Genomic DNA, 20,686 nt, shown 5'->3' with positions numbered 1-20,686 from the left:
TCAAAATAAGATGTTAAACACACATAAACAGAAAGACCTTACCACAGCCCCCCTGCCAGTGCCCTCTCTCTCCTGGACACTATGATGGCCTGCTGATCAACCTCCCTATTTCTGCTCTTGCCCCTGATTTTTCTCAAACAAAACAAAGCAGCCAGAGTGATCCCACTGAAACACGAATCAGCACTATCTGCTCAAGCTCTCCAGTGCCTTTTCATTGCTCTCAGAATAAAAGCTATAGTCCAAACTGGGACCTGCGAGGCCGCCCGCTCCAGCAGCCACATCAGGCAGGCTCGCAGCTGAGGACCTCTGCGCTGGCTGTCCCCTTGGCCTGGCACCCCCCGCCACTGCCTCCCAGGTGACACGTCCATGGCTCCCTGCCTCGCCCTGGGTCTTTACCCTAATGCTGTTCAGCTGTTCAGCAAGGACTTCCCAAGCCATGCTTCCTCAAATTCTCTCGCCCTCACTGGTTATCTCCCTTTCCTACTTAATTCCTGCTTCTTAACCCCCGTCATGTATCTCACATACGATAATAATTCACAAATGTATCTTGTCTGTCTCTTCTCCCCCACTAAGATGCAGGCTCCAGGAGGGCTAGTATTTTGTCTGTTTTGTCCACTGCTCTATCCCAGTGCCTAGAACAGAGAGTGGAGTAACGGAGGGGCTAAGGAGGCATGTGCTGAATGCATGAATGAATGAGACAAAAGCACTTTTAAATATCCTTAAGTTCTGTACTAGTTGATAAAGATCGGCAAAGCCAATGAAGAATTTTCACAGTTGAAATCCACATACTCACCAAGGGAAGAACAATTATCCTCCCCTGCCTCAAAGCTGCAAGCGTACGTGTGAGCAGGGACGTAAGCTGCAGACGTATTTAGAAATGGATCCCGAACGATGACGTTGTAAATGACACCTTGTCCCCGGAGGGAGGAGAAAGAAACACTTGTCTTATCATCAGCTGTTAGGGTAACCACCTGAAGCCAAAAATAATGCACGATTAGTGTTTAGATTAAAAAAAGCAAACCCCATTTCTCCACACCCTCTCCAGCATTTATTGTTTGTAGACTTTTTGATGGTGGCCATTCTGACCAGTGTGAGGTGGTATCTCATTGCAGCTTTGATCTGCATTTCTCTAATAATTAGTGATGTTGAGCATCTTTTCATGTGCCTCTAGGCCATCGGCATGTCTTCTTGCACTGTTGGTGGGAAAGGAAATCGATACAGCTACTATGGAGAACAGTATGGAGGTTCCTTAAAAAACTAAAAACAGAACTATCATATGACCCAGCAATCCTACTACTGGACATATATGCTGAGAAAACCATAATTCAAAAGACTCATGCACCCCAATGTTCATTGCAGCACTATTTACAATAGCCAGGACGTGGAGGCAACCTAAATGTCCATCAACAGATGAATGGATAAAGAAGATGTGGTACATATATATACAATGGAATATTACTCAGCCATAAAAAGGAATGAAATTGGGTCATTTGTAGAGATGTGGATGGACCTAGGGTCTGTCATACAGAGTGAAGTCAGAAAGAGAAAAACAAGTATCTCATATTAATGCATATATGTGGAATCTAGAAAAATGGTATAGATGATCTTATTTGTAAAGCAGAAACAGAGACACAGACATAGAAAACAAACGTATGGATACCAAGGGGGAAGGGGGGGAGGGATGAATTGGGAGATTGGGATTGACATATATACACTATTGATACTGTGCATAAAATAGATAACTGATGAGAACCTACTGTATAGCACAGGGAACTCTACTCTATGCTCTGTGGTGACCTAAATGAGAAGGAAATGCAAAAAAGAGGGGATATATGTATACGTATAGCGGATTCACTTTGCTGTAAAGTAGAAACCAACACAACATTGTAAAGCAACTATACTCCAATAAAAATTAATTTTAAAAAAACCCCACAAGCTTTTCTATTATAACCCCACCTACATGTGCTACTAAATTCTAATATGAAAGTACAATTCTTGTTTAAAATATACACTAGCCCATTTGGCTTTTTTTAAACAATTTATTAAAGTATAGTTGATTTACAAAGTTGTGTTAATTTCTGCTGTACAGCAAAGTGATTCAGTTATACATACATATATATATTCTTTTTCATATTCTTTTCCACTATGGTTTATCACAGGATATTCAATATAGTTCCCTGTGCTATCCAACCTATATATAATAGTTTGCCAACCCATTTGACTTTGTCAAGAGATTGTCCTACACAGTCTGTACGTGCTGATATGAACAAGCTCTTACACAAAATGCATCTAAAGATTTTGTATATGTTAATAACTTAAGTAAAATGTGATATAAATAAATGATTTAAGTAAAATGTGCTAGTTAGGACAAAGAAAAAAATTTTTCTCTCGTCTGCTAGACTGTAAATGACATAAGGGCAGGAACCTTATTTATCCTGCTCACTAGTCTCCCCTCAGTAATTAGCACAGAGTAAGTGTCCAACAAACATGAGTGATCACTGAGCTACAGAGCTGATGCAGGCCATGCGGATTAACATCTCACAGAGAGCACCCACTTACTTTTGTCTAACAGGCTCTGAAATAGGAAAAATTACATACAGCTGTGTTATCCTGTAGTCCTTCACTTCAAAAATTCCCTTTTAAAGGTTGTTTTTTAAATAGGGGATAAATATAATAGGAGAAACAAAAGCCCCACGTAGCCCTAATACACAGATATGTTCCTACTAACAGAAGTGAGAAAATGAAATGTTACGGTTTCAGGAGTAAATAATTCGGAGCCTCTTAGAAAACTTCTACTGTTTAAATATAGTGCTTAGCCTTCAAAAATATTTTTTCTGGGCAAAGAATTGGTCAAGTCCAACAGAATGTTAACATTACCTCCTACTCTCCCAAGTTTTTATTATGAGACATTCAATCTTAGAGAAATGTTCAAAGAATAATACAATGAAAAAGTTATATACCCCACTTAGATTCAACAGTTATTATTTTACCGTATTTGCTTTTCTGTCCCTCCCTCCTGCTCCTCCCCACCCCACATATATATATATTTTTTGGCTGAACCATTTTAAAGTAAGTTACAGGAATGATGACATTTCACTTCTAAATACTTCAGCATGCATGTCCTAACACAGTGTTTCTCAAACTTAATAGCCTATGAATCACTGAGGAGCTTGTTAAAATTCAGATTCTGATTCTGCTGGTCAGAGGAGGTACCTGAGATTCTGCTTTTCTAAAAATCTCTCAGGTGATGCAATGCTATGCATTCATCTACCACACTTTGAATAGCAAGGTACTAAGTACAACGATATTCTCCTATGTGCTCACAATACCTTAGCTCACCTAAGAAAATTAATAATTTCTTATTATCTAATACACAGTCCATATTCAAATTTTCCCAAATGCCTTTTATAGCTTTTCTCCCCCTTAACCAAGATCCAACCAAGTTTCATGTATGATGTTTATCTCCAATTTCTGCAATCTAGAATCACCTATGAAAGATTAAGGAAGTTATTTTACAGATTACTCCACAATCTGAATTTATCAGATTGTGCTCAAGATGTCTAACTTGTACTTTGATCCTATGCATTTCTTGTAAACAGGAACTCCTATAAACAGGAACTCAAGTTAAACCTGTTTTGCTAGAATATTCCATAGGTTATGGCGATAAAGTCAGCCTACATTCACATGAGCACATAATGCAGGTTCACCTACTATCAGCAAAGCTAACTCTGACCACATGGATAAGGTAGAGACCATCGGATCACTCCACTCTGAAAGTAGTTTTCCCTTTGCAAAGAATTAATCTGAGGGTGCTATTTAGGTATCCTGGGAATATCCTTCCCCCCAACACTCTTTCACCTGGTGATCCTTGCCTGAATTATTTCACTGAGGGTCAGAAAATGGAGATTTTCTAATTCTATTATTCCTTCTACATTTACTAGCTGGCATTCTTCTGTAAAGCAGAGCTTTCTCTTATCAACCGGGAGTGAATTACAGATCCTCCTTTTAAAAAGGCAGGGTAAATTCCTTCCCTTTATTAATTTTCAGAGTATAATTTTGTGTACGTTGCTCCAAAGGTAGCAACTGAGCATTTTTCCTTTTTCTTTTTTTAGTATCAGTATGGACGTGTTTTTGTTTATTCAAGGCATAATTAATCACGTTCTCTTTGATGACTGAATTGTCCCAGAGATGGCCAGTGTGAGCCTCTTCAAACAGGCTCCAGGGACTTCCGTGGTGGTCCAGTGGCTAAGACTTCGCCTTCCAATGCAGGGGATGCGGGTTCAATCCCTGGTCAGGGAGCTAAGATCCCACATGCCTCGCGGCCATAAAACCAAAACATAAAACAGAAGCAATATTGTAACAAATTCAATAAAGACTTTAAAAATGGTCCACATCAAAAAAAATCTAAAGAAAACAAAAAACAACCAGAAAAAGCAGGCTCCAGAGTCTTCTTGGCACGCCCTCATTAGTCGTTGAGGGTTTCCTTGAATTCTGGCACGCAATATTCTAGCTCTTAACCAAAAGTTAAGAAGTAAACTAAAAAGACTCTAAGAATTCTTACATTCTTCATGAGAATAAAAATGGTCTTCAAAATTTCCTATGTACAAAGGCAAACTTTGCCAATAGAGCTTCCTAATTTGTGAATAAGCACAATGAGTTTTCTTGTACAAGGCTCCCTCTTAGCATGGGGCAATGACATGCTAGGTGACACAGCAACAAAATCAGATCTTACTCTGCAACAGGCTGAGCCCCTAAGCTAATCACAGACACCCAGTTTCAATCACTTCTTTCTATGTAATCTGATAATCTACAACCTTCTAGGAAGATCTTAGCAGTCTAGAAAAACTTTACCCACCAACCACTAGACTGACAGATGACCTTGTTTATTAGACCGATATCAGGCACCCTTTAAGACATAAAGATAAAATCCTGCCCTCCACAAAAATGATCTAGAGCATGAGTCTCAAATTTTAATCTGCATAGGCATCACCTGGGGATCGTAAATACAGATGCTGATTCCATAGCTCTGGGGTGGAGCCTAAGAGTCTGCAACTCTAACAAACTCCCAGATGATGCCAAGGCTGCTGGCCTGTCCCCACCCTTGGAGTCGCAAGAATTTTCAGGGGTTTCAAAAGCTCGAAGAAAATTTTTGCTGCAAGTTAGAAACTTTGCATTTGGGTTTAAATATTAAAGATAACGTGTATATCCTTAAACAGTTTCACATTACTTTTTCTCAAAACACTATAACCTTTAGACTTGCCAAATTTTTTTAATCTAATAGTTATGGGAGTACACAGAAAATTACCATGCACTTCCATCCATAGCTCAAGATTACCAGTCACAGATGTGGCTGCAACTAAAACATAACAAAATTTACATGCATCTCCTCAAAAGCCAACGTTACTTAGGGATATCACTAGCAATGACTCCGAAGGTGACAAAGAAATAAAAGAGAAAAAGTGAGAATCCCAGAAAGACCAAGAAAACAGTTTAAAAGAAAAAAAAAAAAGCTCCTGGTAGCTTCTCCCCTTCTCAACTCTTACAAAGGCGTCACAGTCTGGCCACACAAATTATGAGAGTCAGATTTACCTTGACAGCATTGGCCTGCACCTGAGGCACCTCGGCCATCCTCTGCAGGTGCCTTAGCAATGCCTCTTCAGTGAGGTCGTTCTCCGGCAAAAAATACTGATAGACGTCATACTGTAACCTCCACCTGGAGTCCTGGCCCGTCTTGACGTCACACGGCGGAGCATCTGTGCCTCTAAAGTCAACCAACAAAACTGAACATCAATCTCTTGTGCTGCAAGTCTCATCTATAAAAAGGAACCAAAAGCTGGAACTTCAAACTTCTGCAACGATTCCAAGTTTGGCACCAGCAAGAAAGGAGAGGCAGTACGTATGGTTACATAACCAGATGTGAGTATCAGTCAGGTTGAGTCAATTGCCCGCTTTGCTACTTGTTGGCTGCGTGTATGTGGGCAAGTCACTTAATCTCAACAACCCTTAGGGGGCTTTTCTGTAAAATAAGAACAGCAGCCCCTTCTTCAAAAAATTGTTAGGATTAAATGACAACACACAGCACTTCGCAGCACCATGGATGATACACAGGGAGCATTTCAAATGTTACTCAAATGTTAGCTATCATTACTATTAAAGTAGGAATTAGGGCAGAATGTTAAAATAATAAAATCCGTACAAAAAATATGAGTGTTTCATGCCTCCAGAATGTTTTCTATATTTAAAACTCTTTACAAAAACTAAGATGTACTTCTAAGCTCATAATAAAGGCTCAACATCTGGCTCTTCCTAAGAATGAAGGGAAACAACATTAACTGTAAATGACAGCTCGAGTATTAGTAACAAAGCTTAAATTACTTCCATTCCAAAAAAAAAATTATGCAATTCAATTCTGCTAAAGAGAAACTATGGATTTTGAGACAATTTACTCAATCTACACAACAGCGAGCCATGCACGTCCTAAAAGGAGTTTTAGGAGTCGGGAGACAGACATACCTCGCATGACCTAGGTTTGCTGGAGCAAATTTGATAGTTGTTTCAAAGAAATTATACTCCAGGTAAATGTTGGAATCGATATCTAAATCAAACTCCAAATTACAACCACCAGGGATAGGATCTGGATGGAAAACAAGGAAATTACTTAACATAGAATTCTTATATATTCAAACCACACTCGGAAAAACAGAACCCCACCCTTTATAAGAACTCCCAATATAGAAGTTAAATAGACAGCTTCTAGTTTTGTACTACCTCATGGACTAAGGGTAAAGTTCACTGAGGTTACGGGCTGTGGAACAGGGATTAGAAGACCTTTTCTGTAAAGGGCCAGATAGTAAATATTTTAGAGGCTTTTCAGACTTGATGGTCTCTGTGGCAACTACTCAACCCTGCTCTTCTGGCAGGAAAGCAGCCATAGATGATACGTAAGCGAATGGGCTGTGTTCTTTTGGGTTTTTTTAAGTATCGAATTTTTAGTTGCTTTTCTTTTTTTTTTTTTTTAATATTTATTTATTTATTTGGCTGTGCCAGGTCTTAGTTGCAGCACACGGGATATTAGTTGCAGTGTGGGGATCTAGTTCCCTGACCAGGGATAGAACCTGGGCCCCCTGCATTGGGAGCACAGAGTCTTAACCACCGGACCACCAGGGAAGTCCCTGGGCTATGTTCTAATAAGACTTTATGTACAAAACAGGCAATGAGCTGGATTTGTCTTGCGCTCTGGAGTTTGCCAACCTCTGCACTAGAGTTAAAAAGGTCAGAAGAGGCAGAGATTCTTAAGCTGGGGTCCAAGAGTGGGTTTCAGGGGCTCCACGAACACCCTGAAATTGTATGCCAAATGTTGAATGTGTGCCTTTCCTACATAGAGGTTTTTATTAGATTTTAGTATATAGAAGAAGGGTGTCCACTTTTCACATGACTCTTTCAACAGGGAGAAAGATGGTGTCATCCTCATTGCTGGAAGTCTTTGTGTATATATAAAAGAGTAAAAATTAAAAAATCTCAAGAACCCCAAGACCACGTATTAGAATAGCATATGTATAATTAAACAGAAAATAAATTTGGGGTATTTAATTTACATTAATAATGTGGTTAAAACAGCTCTTCTTTTCTTATTAGGAATCCTATTCATAACCTTTAAGCAAGACAACACTTAAAGAAGTCACTTGACATTAGTTCAATTCCATGCAAAGAACTGTATACAGCGGACTCAAGTGGAGAAGCTAAGAACAAGGTAAACCAATTTAAAGGTTTTTAAGATCTCAACTTCATACACTCATCCAATCATTCCCACAGCTGGTTCTTAGTTTCCATAAACTGCTGGAACTCTGCAGATTTGGAATGGAGATACCCAGTGTGCACTGTTTCAATATTCTGCGGAATCTTTCTCAGAATTCTATGCTCTTCTTTCACACTCTCCTTTTCCTGCATTTACAAATATTTACCACACCTGAGAAAAGCATGTGTATTGTAATTGACACTCCACTGTTCATAAATTTTCTTGTGCACTGACCCTGAGGGAAGCTTGAAATCTATCATTTTTCAATCAGGTAATTACCCTTTTGCTACATAACACTGTCTTTCTTCAACTCCAATCACTTTTTGGCTTCTACCTCCTTTACTAGTTATTGCAACCTCTCCTTCCCTTTACTACCAAACTTTAAAAGAATGTAAATTTCCTCACCTCACCTTCACTCCTCAATCACTATAATCTAGTTTTCACCCTCATTGTGCCACTAAAATGACTCTCATTAAAGGCCACCACTGACTCTGGATTGTGCTATCATATGGACACTTTCAGTCACTCTCTTGATCTCTCTGCAAAGTACTATTTACCACTCCTTACTTAATGCAGGATGTCCAGGCTCTCCTCTTACCTTCCGGTCTACTCCTTAGTCTTACAATTATTCTTCAGCAGTTAACCTCCCCCAGAAACAGTCTGGCACGTGGTAGGCACTAGGAAGTTATCTGCTATTATTTTTCCCCACTAAATCTCTAAGTTCAGGCCTGGACAATCTCACTCACTTCCATGGCTTTTACTAACAACTATTCAGTTGGATATCTAACCTCACTCCTCCACTCCAGGCCCTTATTTTAAACTGCCTACTATACACTTCCATCCAGATGTCCTATAAGGGTCTCAGATTCAATGTGTCCCAAACTGAAGTCACCATCTACCTCATCCCAACCCCCTAAAACATCCAGCACCACAAAAATCCTATCTCCATGCCTATTTTGCATCACCACCTCCCAGCCGCCCAAATGGTAAGCCCACGCTCCCCACTTTTACAATCCATAACCACTGGTCATTGTGTCTTGTCAATTCTACCTTCTGAATATCTCAAACCCAGCTCCTCCTCTCCATCCCCCTCGAGGGGCCTCTGCTCGCATCTTCATTTCTCACTATGAGTCCTGAAAGCTGTGCTGTACTGACTCTGCTACGCCCTCTCCAATCCACTCCTCACACCGCTTCTAGAGTTAACTTTCTAAGAGATGAAATGCATCAGATCATTCCTCTGCTTAAAAACTCGCTATGTTCCTCAGCATAGAGTGCAAATCTCACATTGTACACCAGGCCCTTCACACCCTGGCTCCAGCCACACCCACTGTTCGCCACCCTCCAAACACCCCATTCTTCTTCCACGTCTTCCTCGGCCTCCGATAACCAACTAATGTGTGAAGGACCATGTCTTGTCTTTCTGTTACAGCTTCTCCAAGGGCTCCTTAAATGTTTTCCAAATGAATAAATGTGTTCTCCTGGTCCCTACCTGGGCTTTCAGTCATCATGCTAATTCTCTGACTCCCCTGCTGTTAATACCTTTCTGACTCAAGGTACTGTACTTATGATAAACACTTTTAATAGGATTATCGTTTTCCCTAAATTTTCACACACAAGTCCCGCATTCCGGAGAGTAACGGGGAGTCGACAATAGAAAGGTTACCGCTTTCTGAGTAGGAGAGTGGAATGGCCACATTTTGGACAGGCTCAGGGTCTGAAGTCTCCAAGTGCCAAGTGCATATACTCTGCTCTGGTCTAAGAATGAAAACCAGTCCTTTGTCAGTGCCTGTTCCCGAGGCATTGGGAAGGAGCGTCTGCAATAAGGAAAGAAGAGTCATCATGAATCGGGAGTTGAGCAGAGTGCTTAAATTTTGGAGTGGATCTAGTGTGCATGCCCTACTCCAAAGCTTCTCAAAACAAAAAGGAATAAAAACAAACCTTCCTCAGACGATTAAAGAATTCTTTTCACCTCTATGTGCACGTGTTCACACAAACACATGGAGGAACTATTTAAAATATACGTCTTTGATCAGGAATAGCAGATACACAGAAAAATCCCCAAGCTTTTCAATCCCCTCAGTTAGGATTTACTATGTCAAGTACTAAGACTACTGGGTTAAGGACTACTGTGTGAATGACAAAACTAAAACAATTTAGTAATGAGTCTGATGGCCTTTATTCAAGGGAGAACAACCCATGGATTGGGGGAGGACAGTGCCTCACTAGCTGTGGAGTCCTGTTCCCAAGGGATGTGGGGCATGAACTAGTTTTTTAGAGCATTAGAAGGGCATGCTTGGCTAGGTCGGGATTTCCTTAGAAGTCGAGCGGGTCCTGTTTTCTAGGGTAAGGTGAGCTGGCTAAGCTGAGCTGGAAGATTGTGGCCAGCGTAAGTTAGGTTTCCTTGACAGGGGTTCCCTGTAAGTGCAGGCTGACTTAGGTTTAGATTTGTGACGTGGACCAAGCCATTGGGGCAGCCTCTATTTGTGGTCCCGATATACAAATTAACTTGACCACTACCAAGACAAAAATATAAGCTCTGCCCCCAAAGAGTTCAGTTCTTGGAAAGCTTTTTTAAAAAACTGAGTTGTAATTAACATATTATAAATTACACATTAAGTGTACTAACGGTAGGTTTTGATAAATGTAGGCACCTGTGACACCATCACCACAACCAAGACAGTGAACATACAGATCACCTTCTTTGTGCTCTGTTCTAACCCTTCCTCACACCCCGGCCACTCTCTCATCCCCCGCCCCCAACTGCTGGGAAAGCTTTTTGAATAACAAAGTACTAAGTTAAGAGGTAGTAGATTCAAAGTGTTTTCTTAAAGCTAAGGAAATAGAAAGAAAAAAGTGCCAGATGGGTTTCAATTTGACAAGCGTAAAAGAGAATGACCCAAATACTAAGTGAGGAACTATAGGGTCAGCAGTTTCAAAGAACTAACTGCCAAGATGACCCAAAAACTCCAAAGTGCCACACTTCCTCAGGAAGTTACAAGAGAAAGTTCTCGGGACTTCCCTGGTGGCGCAGTGGTTAAGAATCCGCCTGCCAATGCAGGGGACAAGGGTTCGAGCCCTGGTCCGGGAAGATCCCACATGCCATGGAGCAACTAAGCCCATGCGCCTCAACTACTGAGCCTGCGCTCTAGAGCCAGTGAGCCACAACTACTGAGCCCATGCGCCTAGAACCTGTGCTCCACAACAAGAGAAGCCACCACAACGAGAAGCCCGTGCACCGCAAGGAAGAGTAACCCCCTCTCGCCGCAACTAGAGAAAAGCCCACGCGCAGCAACAAAGACCCAACACAGCCAAAAATAAATATTAAATGAATAAATTAATTAAAAAAAAAAAAAAAGAAAGTTCTGTTCACAGACTCACTTCTAGAGCTATGTGCAGTTCTGGTTATCACCTTCTCAGCAGTATAAATACAGTGAGAACTAAAGGCAGTCCAAGAAAGCAACACGATTATAATTCAGGATAACTAAGATCCTTTCTGCATGAAAACCGAGGCCCAAGATGCTGTTCATCCAGGCCATTTTTGTCACATTAGTAATGCTGGCCTCCCTTTATCTAACCTCAGTTTCCTCAAATGTAAAAATAGGCATTAGAACTACTTGGTTGAACTGTTACGAGAATTAAATTAACTAGTGGAAAACCAAATGCAAGGGTTCCTAACTAGGAGCCCCAGAGGCCCAGTGAGTTTCCAGAGGTCCCCATGAAATTATACAGATGTAGTCATACATTTTGCCAGGTAGAGAGTCCTGAGATTTCAGCAAATTCCAAGTCTATGGCCCCAGGAGCTTAAGGATCACTGGCCTAGCACACAGTGGGCATGCAATAAATATAAATGCCTTTTTTCTCCATCCTTTCTCTTCCTTCAAATGTTGTCTTTGCTATGATATTATTAAGAAGGAAATTATCTCTGTGCCATTTTACTATGTATCCTATGTAAGGGCCTGAATAGAAAGCTTCCATTTGAATTTAGTGCCAGAAAAAAACTTGGCTTCCCCTCAAGAACTGGCATGTTTCTTCCTTCTAAGAAAGTTATGAAATTTAACATGCTTTGATTTCTGCTCTGGCTGCAAAGAACTCAGGCAAAATCAATATATGGGTCATAAAAATATATATATATATATGGGTCATAGACACTGTTATCTCTTCAATTAACATAACTTACTCTTTCCTCTTTTCCTTGATCAAACCCTTCCATTTCTAGTCTATTAAATCACCACACACAACTTCAAAACCTTCGTGGCAGAGACAGGAAAGCAGGAACAAAAAAATACCAAATACTTAGTTTGAAAGATGCTGTGACCAACGCCCATAAGATATATAGGAATTGGACTAAGACAGCTCTGTTTAGCAAATTCCAGAATATTAGAAGGTAGGCTTAGGACAAATAAAAACGCAGCACAACTTTATACAAAGTGAAATTCATTTATTTGTCTAGGGGGTCATATAGACTAAATATAAATAGATTTGTAAAAGGTTAACATAAATGGCAGAGCCTTAATAGCTTAAGCTGACCCAGGACATTTGAAAAACTTCCCAGAGCTGAGGTTGAGGTTCAGGGGTGTAGTGATGATCTCTGTAAGAGGGTCCTAAATGCTGCTGGAAGCAAAGCACTGCACTGGTTAAAACTGAGTGTTAGGATTCTTTTGTTTCCATGAGACTCCAAAGAATAAAGCTGATCCTACAGGAGTCTTAATAAACTTCAACACTAAATGGCTGAACAACGAGGCAAACCCATTAAAATGTATTCTCAGGTAAAAATCACTGAGGACACAGTAGGGTAAGAAAAAGAAAAAGTGGGAGGTATGAGGAAAGCTTAACTGCAGACAGGAGACATTTGGTACAAGCCACCCTCCCCCAAACTCAGGAGCATCACCCCTCTTTTTAGGTCAGAGGTCACCACTCAAGAAAGGCCTGTGATATTCACCTCTCAGCCAGTCTAAACCACTAACTTGACAGGACCCAATCTTGATTTTTTTTTTTTTTTAATTTAAGACATACACTTCTCCACAAATTTATCACCCTTTGTTAAGATGGTATAGGGGCCCCAAATTCTAACCACCTCTTTGAATTACTCATTACTGCGTTCTCCCACGTATACACACATTGTACGTGTAAATAAACCCTTTTTTTTCCCTCCTGTTAAAAAAAAAAAAAATTTAAGTCATAAAGTGGCATCAAATTCTAATGCTCGGGACTTCCCTGGTAGCTCAGTGGTTAAGAATCCGCCTGCCAATGCAGGGGACATGGGTTCGATCCCTGGTCTGGGAAGATCCCACATGCCACGGAGCAACTAAGCCCATGCACCACAACTATTGAGCCTGCGCTCTAGAGCCCGCGAGCCACAGCTACTGACCCGCACGCTGCAGCTACTGAAGCCCGTGCACCTAGAGCCCGTGCTCCACAATAAGAGAAGCCACTGCAATGAGAAGCCCGCGCACAGCAACGAAGACCCAATGCAGCCACAAAAAAAAAAATGTGTCTTTAAAAAAAAAAAAAAATCTAACGCTCACGCTAAATACAAGACCCCAAAATGTGGAAATGGCTTTTACGGAAGTAACTCTTTGTACTTACCTCAGAAAAAGAAACTGTTGTATTCTGATACTGTGAATGTATTTGGAAAATAAGAAAAGTGACATTGCTGGAAATATGACGCAAAATAGCTTCCTCTGGAAAGGGCTTCTGGAGCTCCAAGTATCTAAATTTCCCCACAGAAAATTCAAGAAGACCTACAATGACAGAAACGTTTCATTGTAACACTTATATCTCTAACAGCGATTTGTACAAACTGCATACTTAAACACAAATGCATGGCTAATTTAATCCTCAGAAAAACCCGTTGAGATAAATATTATTATTACTGCTCCTATTTCACTGATGAAGACAATGAAGCTCAAAGGGGTGAAGCTGCCCACCCAGGGTGACTCAGCTAGAAAGGGTGGAACTGAGAACCTAAGGGGAAGAAAGGTATTTCAAAAGATGTGAAAAATAGGCTGTTCAAGGTGCCCGGCTCCCAGAGCCCAGGAACATCCCCCTTCTGGTAGCAGCAATAACAACTCTATTCAGAACAGAGTCCCTGAATTTAAGGATTAACAACCCTGATGAGTTACTAACAATTGTAAATGCACTGGTACTAAAGATTATTACGATCTAGTGAATTCTGAAGTCAGCCCAGCTAGAGAGACACATCTGGCTTCAATTTTTACCCCACCATTTACTAGCTGTGTGATCTCAGGCAAGTTACTTAATTCCCTTAAACCTCAGTTTCTTCATCTGTCAAATGGGACTGAAGTACTCAGCTTGCAAAGGAAGGTGTCATCATCACAGGCAAAAATGTCTATTGAGTGTCCACACCAGGAACTTCATGAATCATAGGGCTTCCGGAAGAAGGAGCTTTTCATTTGTTTGTTTAAGGATCAAGTTCAGAGCCCACATAAAAGAGAGGCTATAACAAGTTCTCCAACACCTCACCTAGGCTTTCCCATTTGTCCACTTGCCTCCACTGTCTGCTTGTGTTTCACTCACTCACTGTGTCTTATCTCCCAGCTGCTCACCACTTCTTTCCTTTTCCAACCTAATTCTCAAGGAATCCACTAAATAGGCTGCTTTGACTTCTGTGTGGTTCTGGGTTCCCATCTCACCCCCTGCCCTAGACTCAGTGTGTCTTTGCATAAACAGCAGAGGAGCCTGCAAGCATTACATAAGCAGTCTTGGGGGCTGGAACCTAAAAATAGAAAAAAAGATTTCAATTTAATAGAGATGAAAAGTAGTTGATGAGGTAAAGACTATATTCACCAGAGTCCCACAGTGGAAGGATCATGTTTTATTTCAGAAAGAAATTTGAGTCAGTGGGAGCTAAAAGAAAATACCCCAGACACTAACTCATTCTTATGTACCGTTTCCTAAGAAGGCTAATTTTTTCAGCACTTTTTGCTGCTCTTGTAGTTAACACAAGTACTCCCATTTGGATGATTAAAAAAAAGACTATCAAGAAAGGCTAACCAAGAAAGCCAAACAGAACATACAAACATTGCTAGAACTAGAATAAAGGTTACTCTCTATAAAATTTCCCCAAACTCCATGATGTTATTATATTATCTTAATAACTTAATTCTTTAATTGATTATAGAAAAAAAGGTTATTTGTGGTTCTAATTTAATTTCTAAAAATCCAGAGAAAATTTTAATAGTTGTAACAATGACAAATGAAGGTGGTGTATTTTCTATTTATGTAACTGGAAAGACATTTCACCTTTTATGTGGAACAAAACTCCAGCCTGAATAGAGGTAAAAATATTAGGAAGTGGCTAACAGAATCTACGGAAGTCTGGAAAACGTGGAGAGTTTTCTGGGTTTTTTGTTTTTTTTTTAAAGGGGAACAAGGAACATTTTAATATTCCAGGTCTTCCCAGCATCAGGATTACTTTATTAGGAAACCAAATTATACATAAAATTAAGTGGACTTCGGTAAATGGCCCTAAAAACTTTTCATGTATTGCACTTTAACTTTGGTCCCATCCATTCTCCACCTTCCAAGTCTTAAAACTATCCACAAATTCCAGTCTAAGAGCAGTCTCTGTTTGTTTTCCTAGGAATTAATTGGATTTCCATCCTTTAACTGTCCAAAGCACTCAGCTCATTTACCGGCCTGCCTTTTCGAGTTACATTTTCAGTTTTTCTGTTTTTTCAGTCCCTCCCCATCCCATTTTCTCTATTTGACAAATACTTATTTTAGTACTTACGGACTAGTCGCTCTGCCTATTGAATACTGTGACCAGAACTGATGTAAGTAAATTCGTAAAGGTTATAATCACTTAACTAACACTTAAATTTGCCCTTAAGCCTATCTTAGAAACTTTTGATGATCTTTACTTCTGTCTCCCATTACATGGGCCTTGAATCAAAATACTACCCAGAACATTTATAAGCCCTGGAAGAGACTGAAGCTATCAGTTAGTGAAGTGTTGGTTTTCTCAACGTTTCCTTAATCTATCACACAAGGGTGAAGATAAATCACAACTCAGAAATACTTGGAGAACCAAAACTTTCAGTGATTTAAAAGACAGTAAGGAAAGACAGGACCATAGAAATTAAAATATACTACTAAACAACTGGTGACTTAAAATAAGTAGGGGTAATAAAAGTAGGTATTCCTGGGAATGTATGTTAAGTGCCTTTTCTTTCTTTTTTTTTAAATTTATTTTTATTTTATTTATTTTTGGCTTCATTGGGTCTTCGTTGCTGCGCGCGGGTTTCTCTCTAGCTCCGGAGAGCGGGGGTTACTCTTCGTTGTGGTGCGCGGGCTTCTCATTGCGGTGGCTTCTCTTGTTGCAGAGCATAGCTCCAGGCGCATGGGCTTCAGTAGTTGTGGCACGTGGGCTCTAGAGCGCAGGCTCAGTAGTTGTGGCACACAGGCTTAGTTGCTCCACGGCACGTGGGATCTTCCCGGACCAGGGCTCAAACCCGTCTCCCCTGCATTGGCAGGCGGATTCTTAACCACTGTGCCACCAGGGAAGCCCTAAGTGCCTTTTCTTTACACATTTCAGTGTTTATCAGATTTCTATAGCGATCATGAGGCGTTCTTACCAGAAAGGAAATGCACAATTTGAAAAAAACCTCCTTCCTTGATGGCACTCAAAACACAGGTTCTACCTCAACTCTTCATGTGAAATTTATAAAACAGGGACACAATCTAGACAAAATGGTGACACTCTCAACACTCAACAGGTGTCACCTGTTTTGTTTTTCCCTTAAAATGGTAATATTGTTCCAGATCATACATAAGCCATATTTTAAAAGGCAAGAACTGTAGAGAAAGTTAATTCCTCCAGCAAGTACACTGTACAGAAATAATCACTATTAACAGTTTGGTATACATCTTTCAGGATTTAGGCAGATATCAGCAGGAGCATCTCTATGTAGATGGAAAAAGAAAGACACAAATATGTTTGGTATAGCCATTTCATAGATCTTAGATATCTTTCCACATCAACAGATAATTCTAGCTTTATCATTTTAAAAGCTATATAATATTCCATTCTAGGTAAACATGATTATTCAACCAATCCCTTACTAATGAACATATAGGCTGTTACCATTCCAGCATGAATAAGAAATAAGAAGTAAAATAGTTCTATTTTGTGAAAGAATACTCTAGAAAAAAAATATACATATGTGTGTGTGTGTACATATATATGCCAGGCAATAAACCTATTTGAGAAGGTTTTTGCTGTGACAGTGTAGATCACCTTTGATTTTAAATGGTTAAAATAACTAAGAAGTCTTGTTCTCATTAAGAAAATCAGAAATGAAAACAAACAGCTTCTGTGAGAATATAAAATGATCAGGACCAAAACAGTAAGTGACAGTCTCTGCTTCCGACTTCTTTGAGAAGAACACCTGCCATTTCAGAAACAGATTTCCAAGCTTCCGAAAGGAAGATGATGCCTACTAACCCTCTTTCCCCAGTCAAATGCCTTTGACAAGAACCAGAAAGAAGCCAGATAACAAAGGGGAGAGACACTGTATACATTATTTTTAAAAAACTGGTCGCTTGACAAAGTAAGTAGGGCTATTAAAAACAGGTACCTATGGGGTGTATTTTAAATAATGTTTTCTTTTCTTTACACACTTCCTATTTTTCATATTTTCTGTAGTGCTCATGAGGTGTCCTTCTTAGAAAGGAATTCTAATACAGTGGTCATCCACCTTGGTTGTACGTTAAAACTATCTGAAGGTGCTTTTTAAAACATATCGTTGCCTGGGCCCCTCTCCAACCAGTTAAATCAAAATTCCTGGGGTTAGGGTTCAAGTATCAATTACAAAACAAATATTTATTAAAATAACATGCAGGGACTTACCTGGTGGTCCAGTGGGTAAGACTCCGTGCTCCCAGTGCAGGGGGCCCAGGTTCGACTCCTGGTCAAGGAACTAGATACCACATGCATGCCGCAACTAAGAGATTGCACGCCGCAATTAAAAAAAAAAAAAATCCCGCATGCCGCAAAGAAGATCTTGCATGCTGCAACTAAGACCAGTTGCAGCCTAAATTAATTAATTATTTAAAAAAACAAAAACATGCCTACAGAGAAGTGCACAAAGTTTACACTGCCAGATCAAGAAACAGCACTCTAACCTCTTAGAGGTCTCCTGGTGGCCTCTTCCAATCACTACCTCTTCCCTCCTCCCCAGAGGTAACCATGATCCTAACTTTTAACACCACAGATGGGCTTTTTTTTTTTGAAATTCAATTAAATGGAATCATACAGCATGAATTCTTTTGTGTCTAGCTTTTTAAAAATCAACATTTTATTTGTGAGATCCATCCCAGCTGCTATCGTAACTGTTATTCATTCACTTTCATTGTCGTATGATTCATGAAATAAATATACCACAATTTATTTATCTATTCTACTGTTAACGAACATTTGGACTATTTCTAGTTTGGAGTAATTATAAATAACTCCATTCAGACAATTTTTTGTATGTGTCTTTTGGTGTACATGTACACATTTCTATTGGGTAGAACCTATGAGTAGAATTATCAGGTAACAGGGTATGCTTACATTCAATTTTAGTAGATACTCCTGAACAGTTATCCAACATGGTTTTGCCAATTTAGACCTCTATCAGCTTGTGAGAAAGTATTCCAGTTACACAATACTCTCACCAACACGCGGTAAGAACATTTTGTTTTACCTATTGGTTATTTAAATATCCTCTTTGTGAAACGGTCTATTAAGCCTTTTGCCCATTTTAAAAACTGGATTATCTGTCCTTATTGAATTTTAGGAACTCTTTAGGCATCACTGATATGAGTATTCTGTCAGATATGTGTTACAAATATCTTCTTCCACTCTTATAGCTTGTCTTTTCACTCTCGTTACCTTTAGATTAACATAAGTTTTAATTTTAATGTAGTCCAATTTCTCAAGTTTTTCCTTTATGATTTTAAAGAATTCTTTGCCAACATATTCCAAGATCAGGAAGATACATTCCCCATGTTAACTTCTAGAACTTTGTTCTACCTTTCACATTTAAGTCTAAAATCAACCTGAAACTGATTTTTATGTATGGTGTGAGGCGGGACGGTCAAGGTTCATTTTCCCATATGAATATCCTGTTCACATAGCAACCTTTATTGAAAGTAGTTTCCCTACTGCTCAGCAACTCCACCTTTCACCTAAGTCAAGTGACATATGTGAGGGTTTATTTCTGGACTCTTAACTGTGTACCATTGACCTATTTGCCTATCCTAACACCAATATTACACTGTCTTAATTTCTGCCCCAAATTTGTTCTTCCTCTTCAAGACTGTCTTGAGTATTTTTGGCCCTTTTTCATTTCCATATAAATTTTAGAAAGCAGCTTGTCAATTTCCACAAAAAAAACTCTGCTGGGATTTGATTGAGATGGCACTGAATGTATTCATTTAGGGAGAAATGATACCTTTATAACACAGAATTTTTCTAATCTACGAATTTGAGATATCCCTCTATTTATTTATTTTCTTAATTTATCTCAAGAATGTTGGATAGTTTTCTCTGTAGAGATTGTAACATATCCCATTATAATTATCCCTAAATATTTAATATTTCTTGATGGTATTATAAATTTACTTTTTATTTTCTATTTCAATTTCTAATTGTCTCTTCACCAACATGCCTTTTTTTCAAGGCTCTCCAGGAGATTCTAATGTCCAGCCAGGTGTGAGAACTCCTAACACAACGTTTGATGAATTAGGGAAGGAAAGCTATACTTTTTCCTATTCTTAGTTATCTTTATCTAACTTTTGCGTGAAAATCCTCCAAGAGCCATTTCACAATTTTTATAGAACACTGTATACTAAACAAACCAGTTATGGTCTGAGTCCTGACTTGCAGGGCCCTGTCATATGTGATGTTCCGGAGCCTCACACAGTGCCAGGCACCTGGTTGGCACACAGTAAATGTTTGGTAAATGATAGTAGAATTTTGTGACCTCAGACAAGTAATTACTTCCTATGGGCCTCAGTCCCCTCATGGTAAAATGTAGGTAACTGTGCTGCATACATCACGTGGCTGCTGAAAGTATCAAATGGGAAAAAATTTGTAAACTGTCCAATACTACACAATAAAATATCATTATTAGTTTCTATTAGCTTTCCAATGTTTCAGAGGCTCATGTCCTTATCAAAAAAAAAAAAAAAAAAAAATGCAGGCAGTCAGTATGGTCCTCCTACAAATAAACTAGTGGGAAGAAGAGGTCTAACAGGTATAAAACGCCCAGCACATCCATCATGAACAGCGAGTTGAGAAAGTGACTTCCACAGAGTGACAAGGAAATATACTGAAAGTCAAGACAACTTTAACAGTCCAGCCTGGCAGAAACTGCATTTCATTTCTACTCATAAAAACAGACATGGCAAAGGAAGACACAAATACAAAAATATATCCTGAAGAGGTTAACAGGAACTTAACTGCACGTCTAAGTCATCTGGAAAAGGATGCATCAGAAACATTTTTTGAGGGATAATTAGATCTTATGACTTGAGGAGTGGACAGGAAAGAAAGCATATCAAGGATATTACAGGGCAGGGCTTCCCTGGTGGCGCAGTGGTTAAGAATCCGCCTGCCAATGCAGGGGACAAGGGTTCGAGCCCTGGTCTGGGAAGATCCCACATGCTGCGGAGCAAGTAAGCCCGTGTGCCACAACTACTGAGCTTGCACTCTAGAGCCCGCGAGCCACAACTACTGAGCCCACGTGCCACAACTACTGAAGCCCGCACACCTAGAGCCCATGCTCCACAACAAGAGAAGACACCGCAATGAGAAGCCCACGCACCGCAACGAAGAGTAGCCCCCGCTCACCGCAACTAGAGAAAGCCCGCGTGCAGCAACGA

The 20,686-nt window shown here is 39.8% G+C and overlaps 1 protein-coding gene across 2 annotated transcripts in view; it reads right to left on the bottom strand.

Moving 5' to 3' along the window:
* Positions 1-20,686, bottom strand: part of TM7SF3 (transmembrane 7 superfamily member 3) — a 36,377-nt gene that overhangs the window by 12,985 nt on the left and 2,706 nt on the right. For both annotated transcript variants that reach the window (XM_061204408.1, XM_061204409.1), the window contains exons 2-6: positions 13,382-13,536; positions 9,459-9,609; positions 6,514-6,634; positions 5,590-5,761; positions 794-971 (exon numbers count right to left, since the gene is read on the bottom strand). In XM_061204408.1, coding sequence (XP_061060391.1) covers positions 794-971; positions 5,590-5,761; positions 6,514-6,634; positions 9,459-9,609; positions 13,382-13,536 — 777 coding nt within the window. The remainder of the gene's footprint in view (positions 1-793; positions 972-5,589; positions 5,762-6,513; positions 6,635-9,458; positions 9,610-13,381; positions 13,537-20,686) is intronic.

Source organism: Eubalaena glacialis, chromosome 11 (genome assembly GCF_028564815.1).
Source record: "Eubalaena glacialis isolate mEubGla1 chromosome 11, mEubGla1.1.hap2.+ XY, whole genome shotgun sequence".
Lineage (NCBI taxonomy): Eukaryota > Metazoa > Chordata > Mammalia > Artiodactyla > Balaenidae > Eubalaena > Eubalaena glacialis.
Note: the sequence above shows the minus strand (reverse complement) of the source record. Positions and strands in the feature narration are given on the sequence as shown.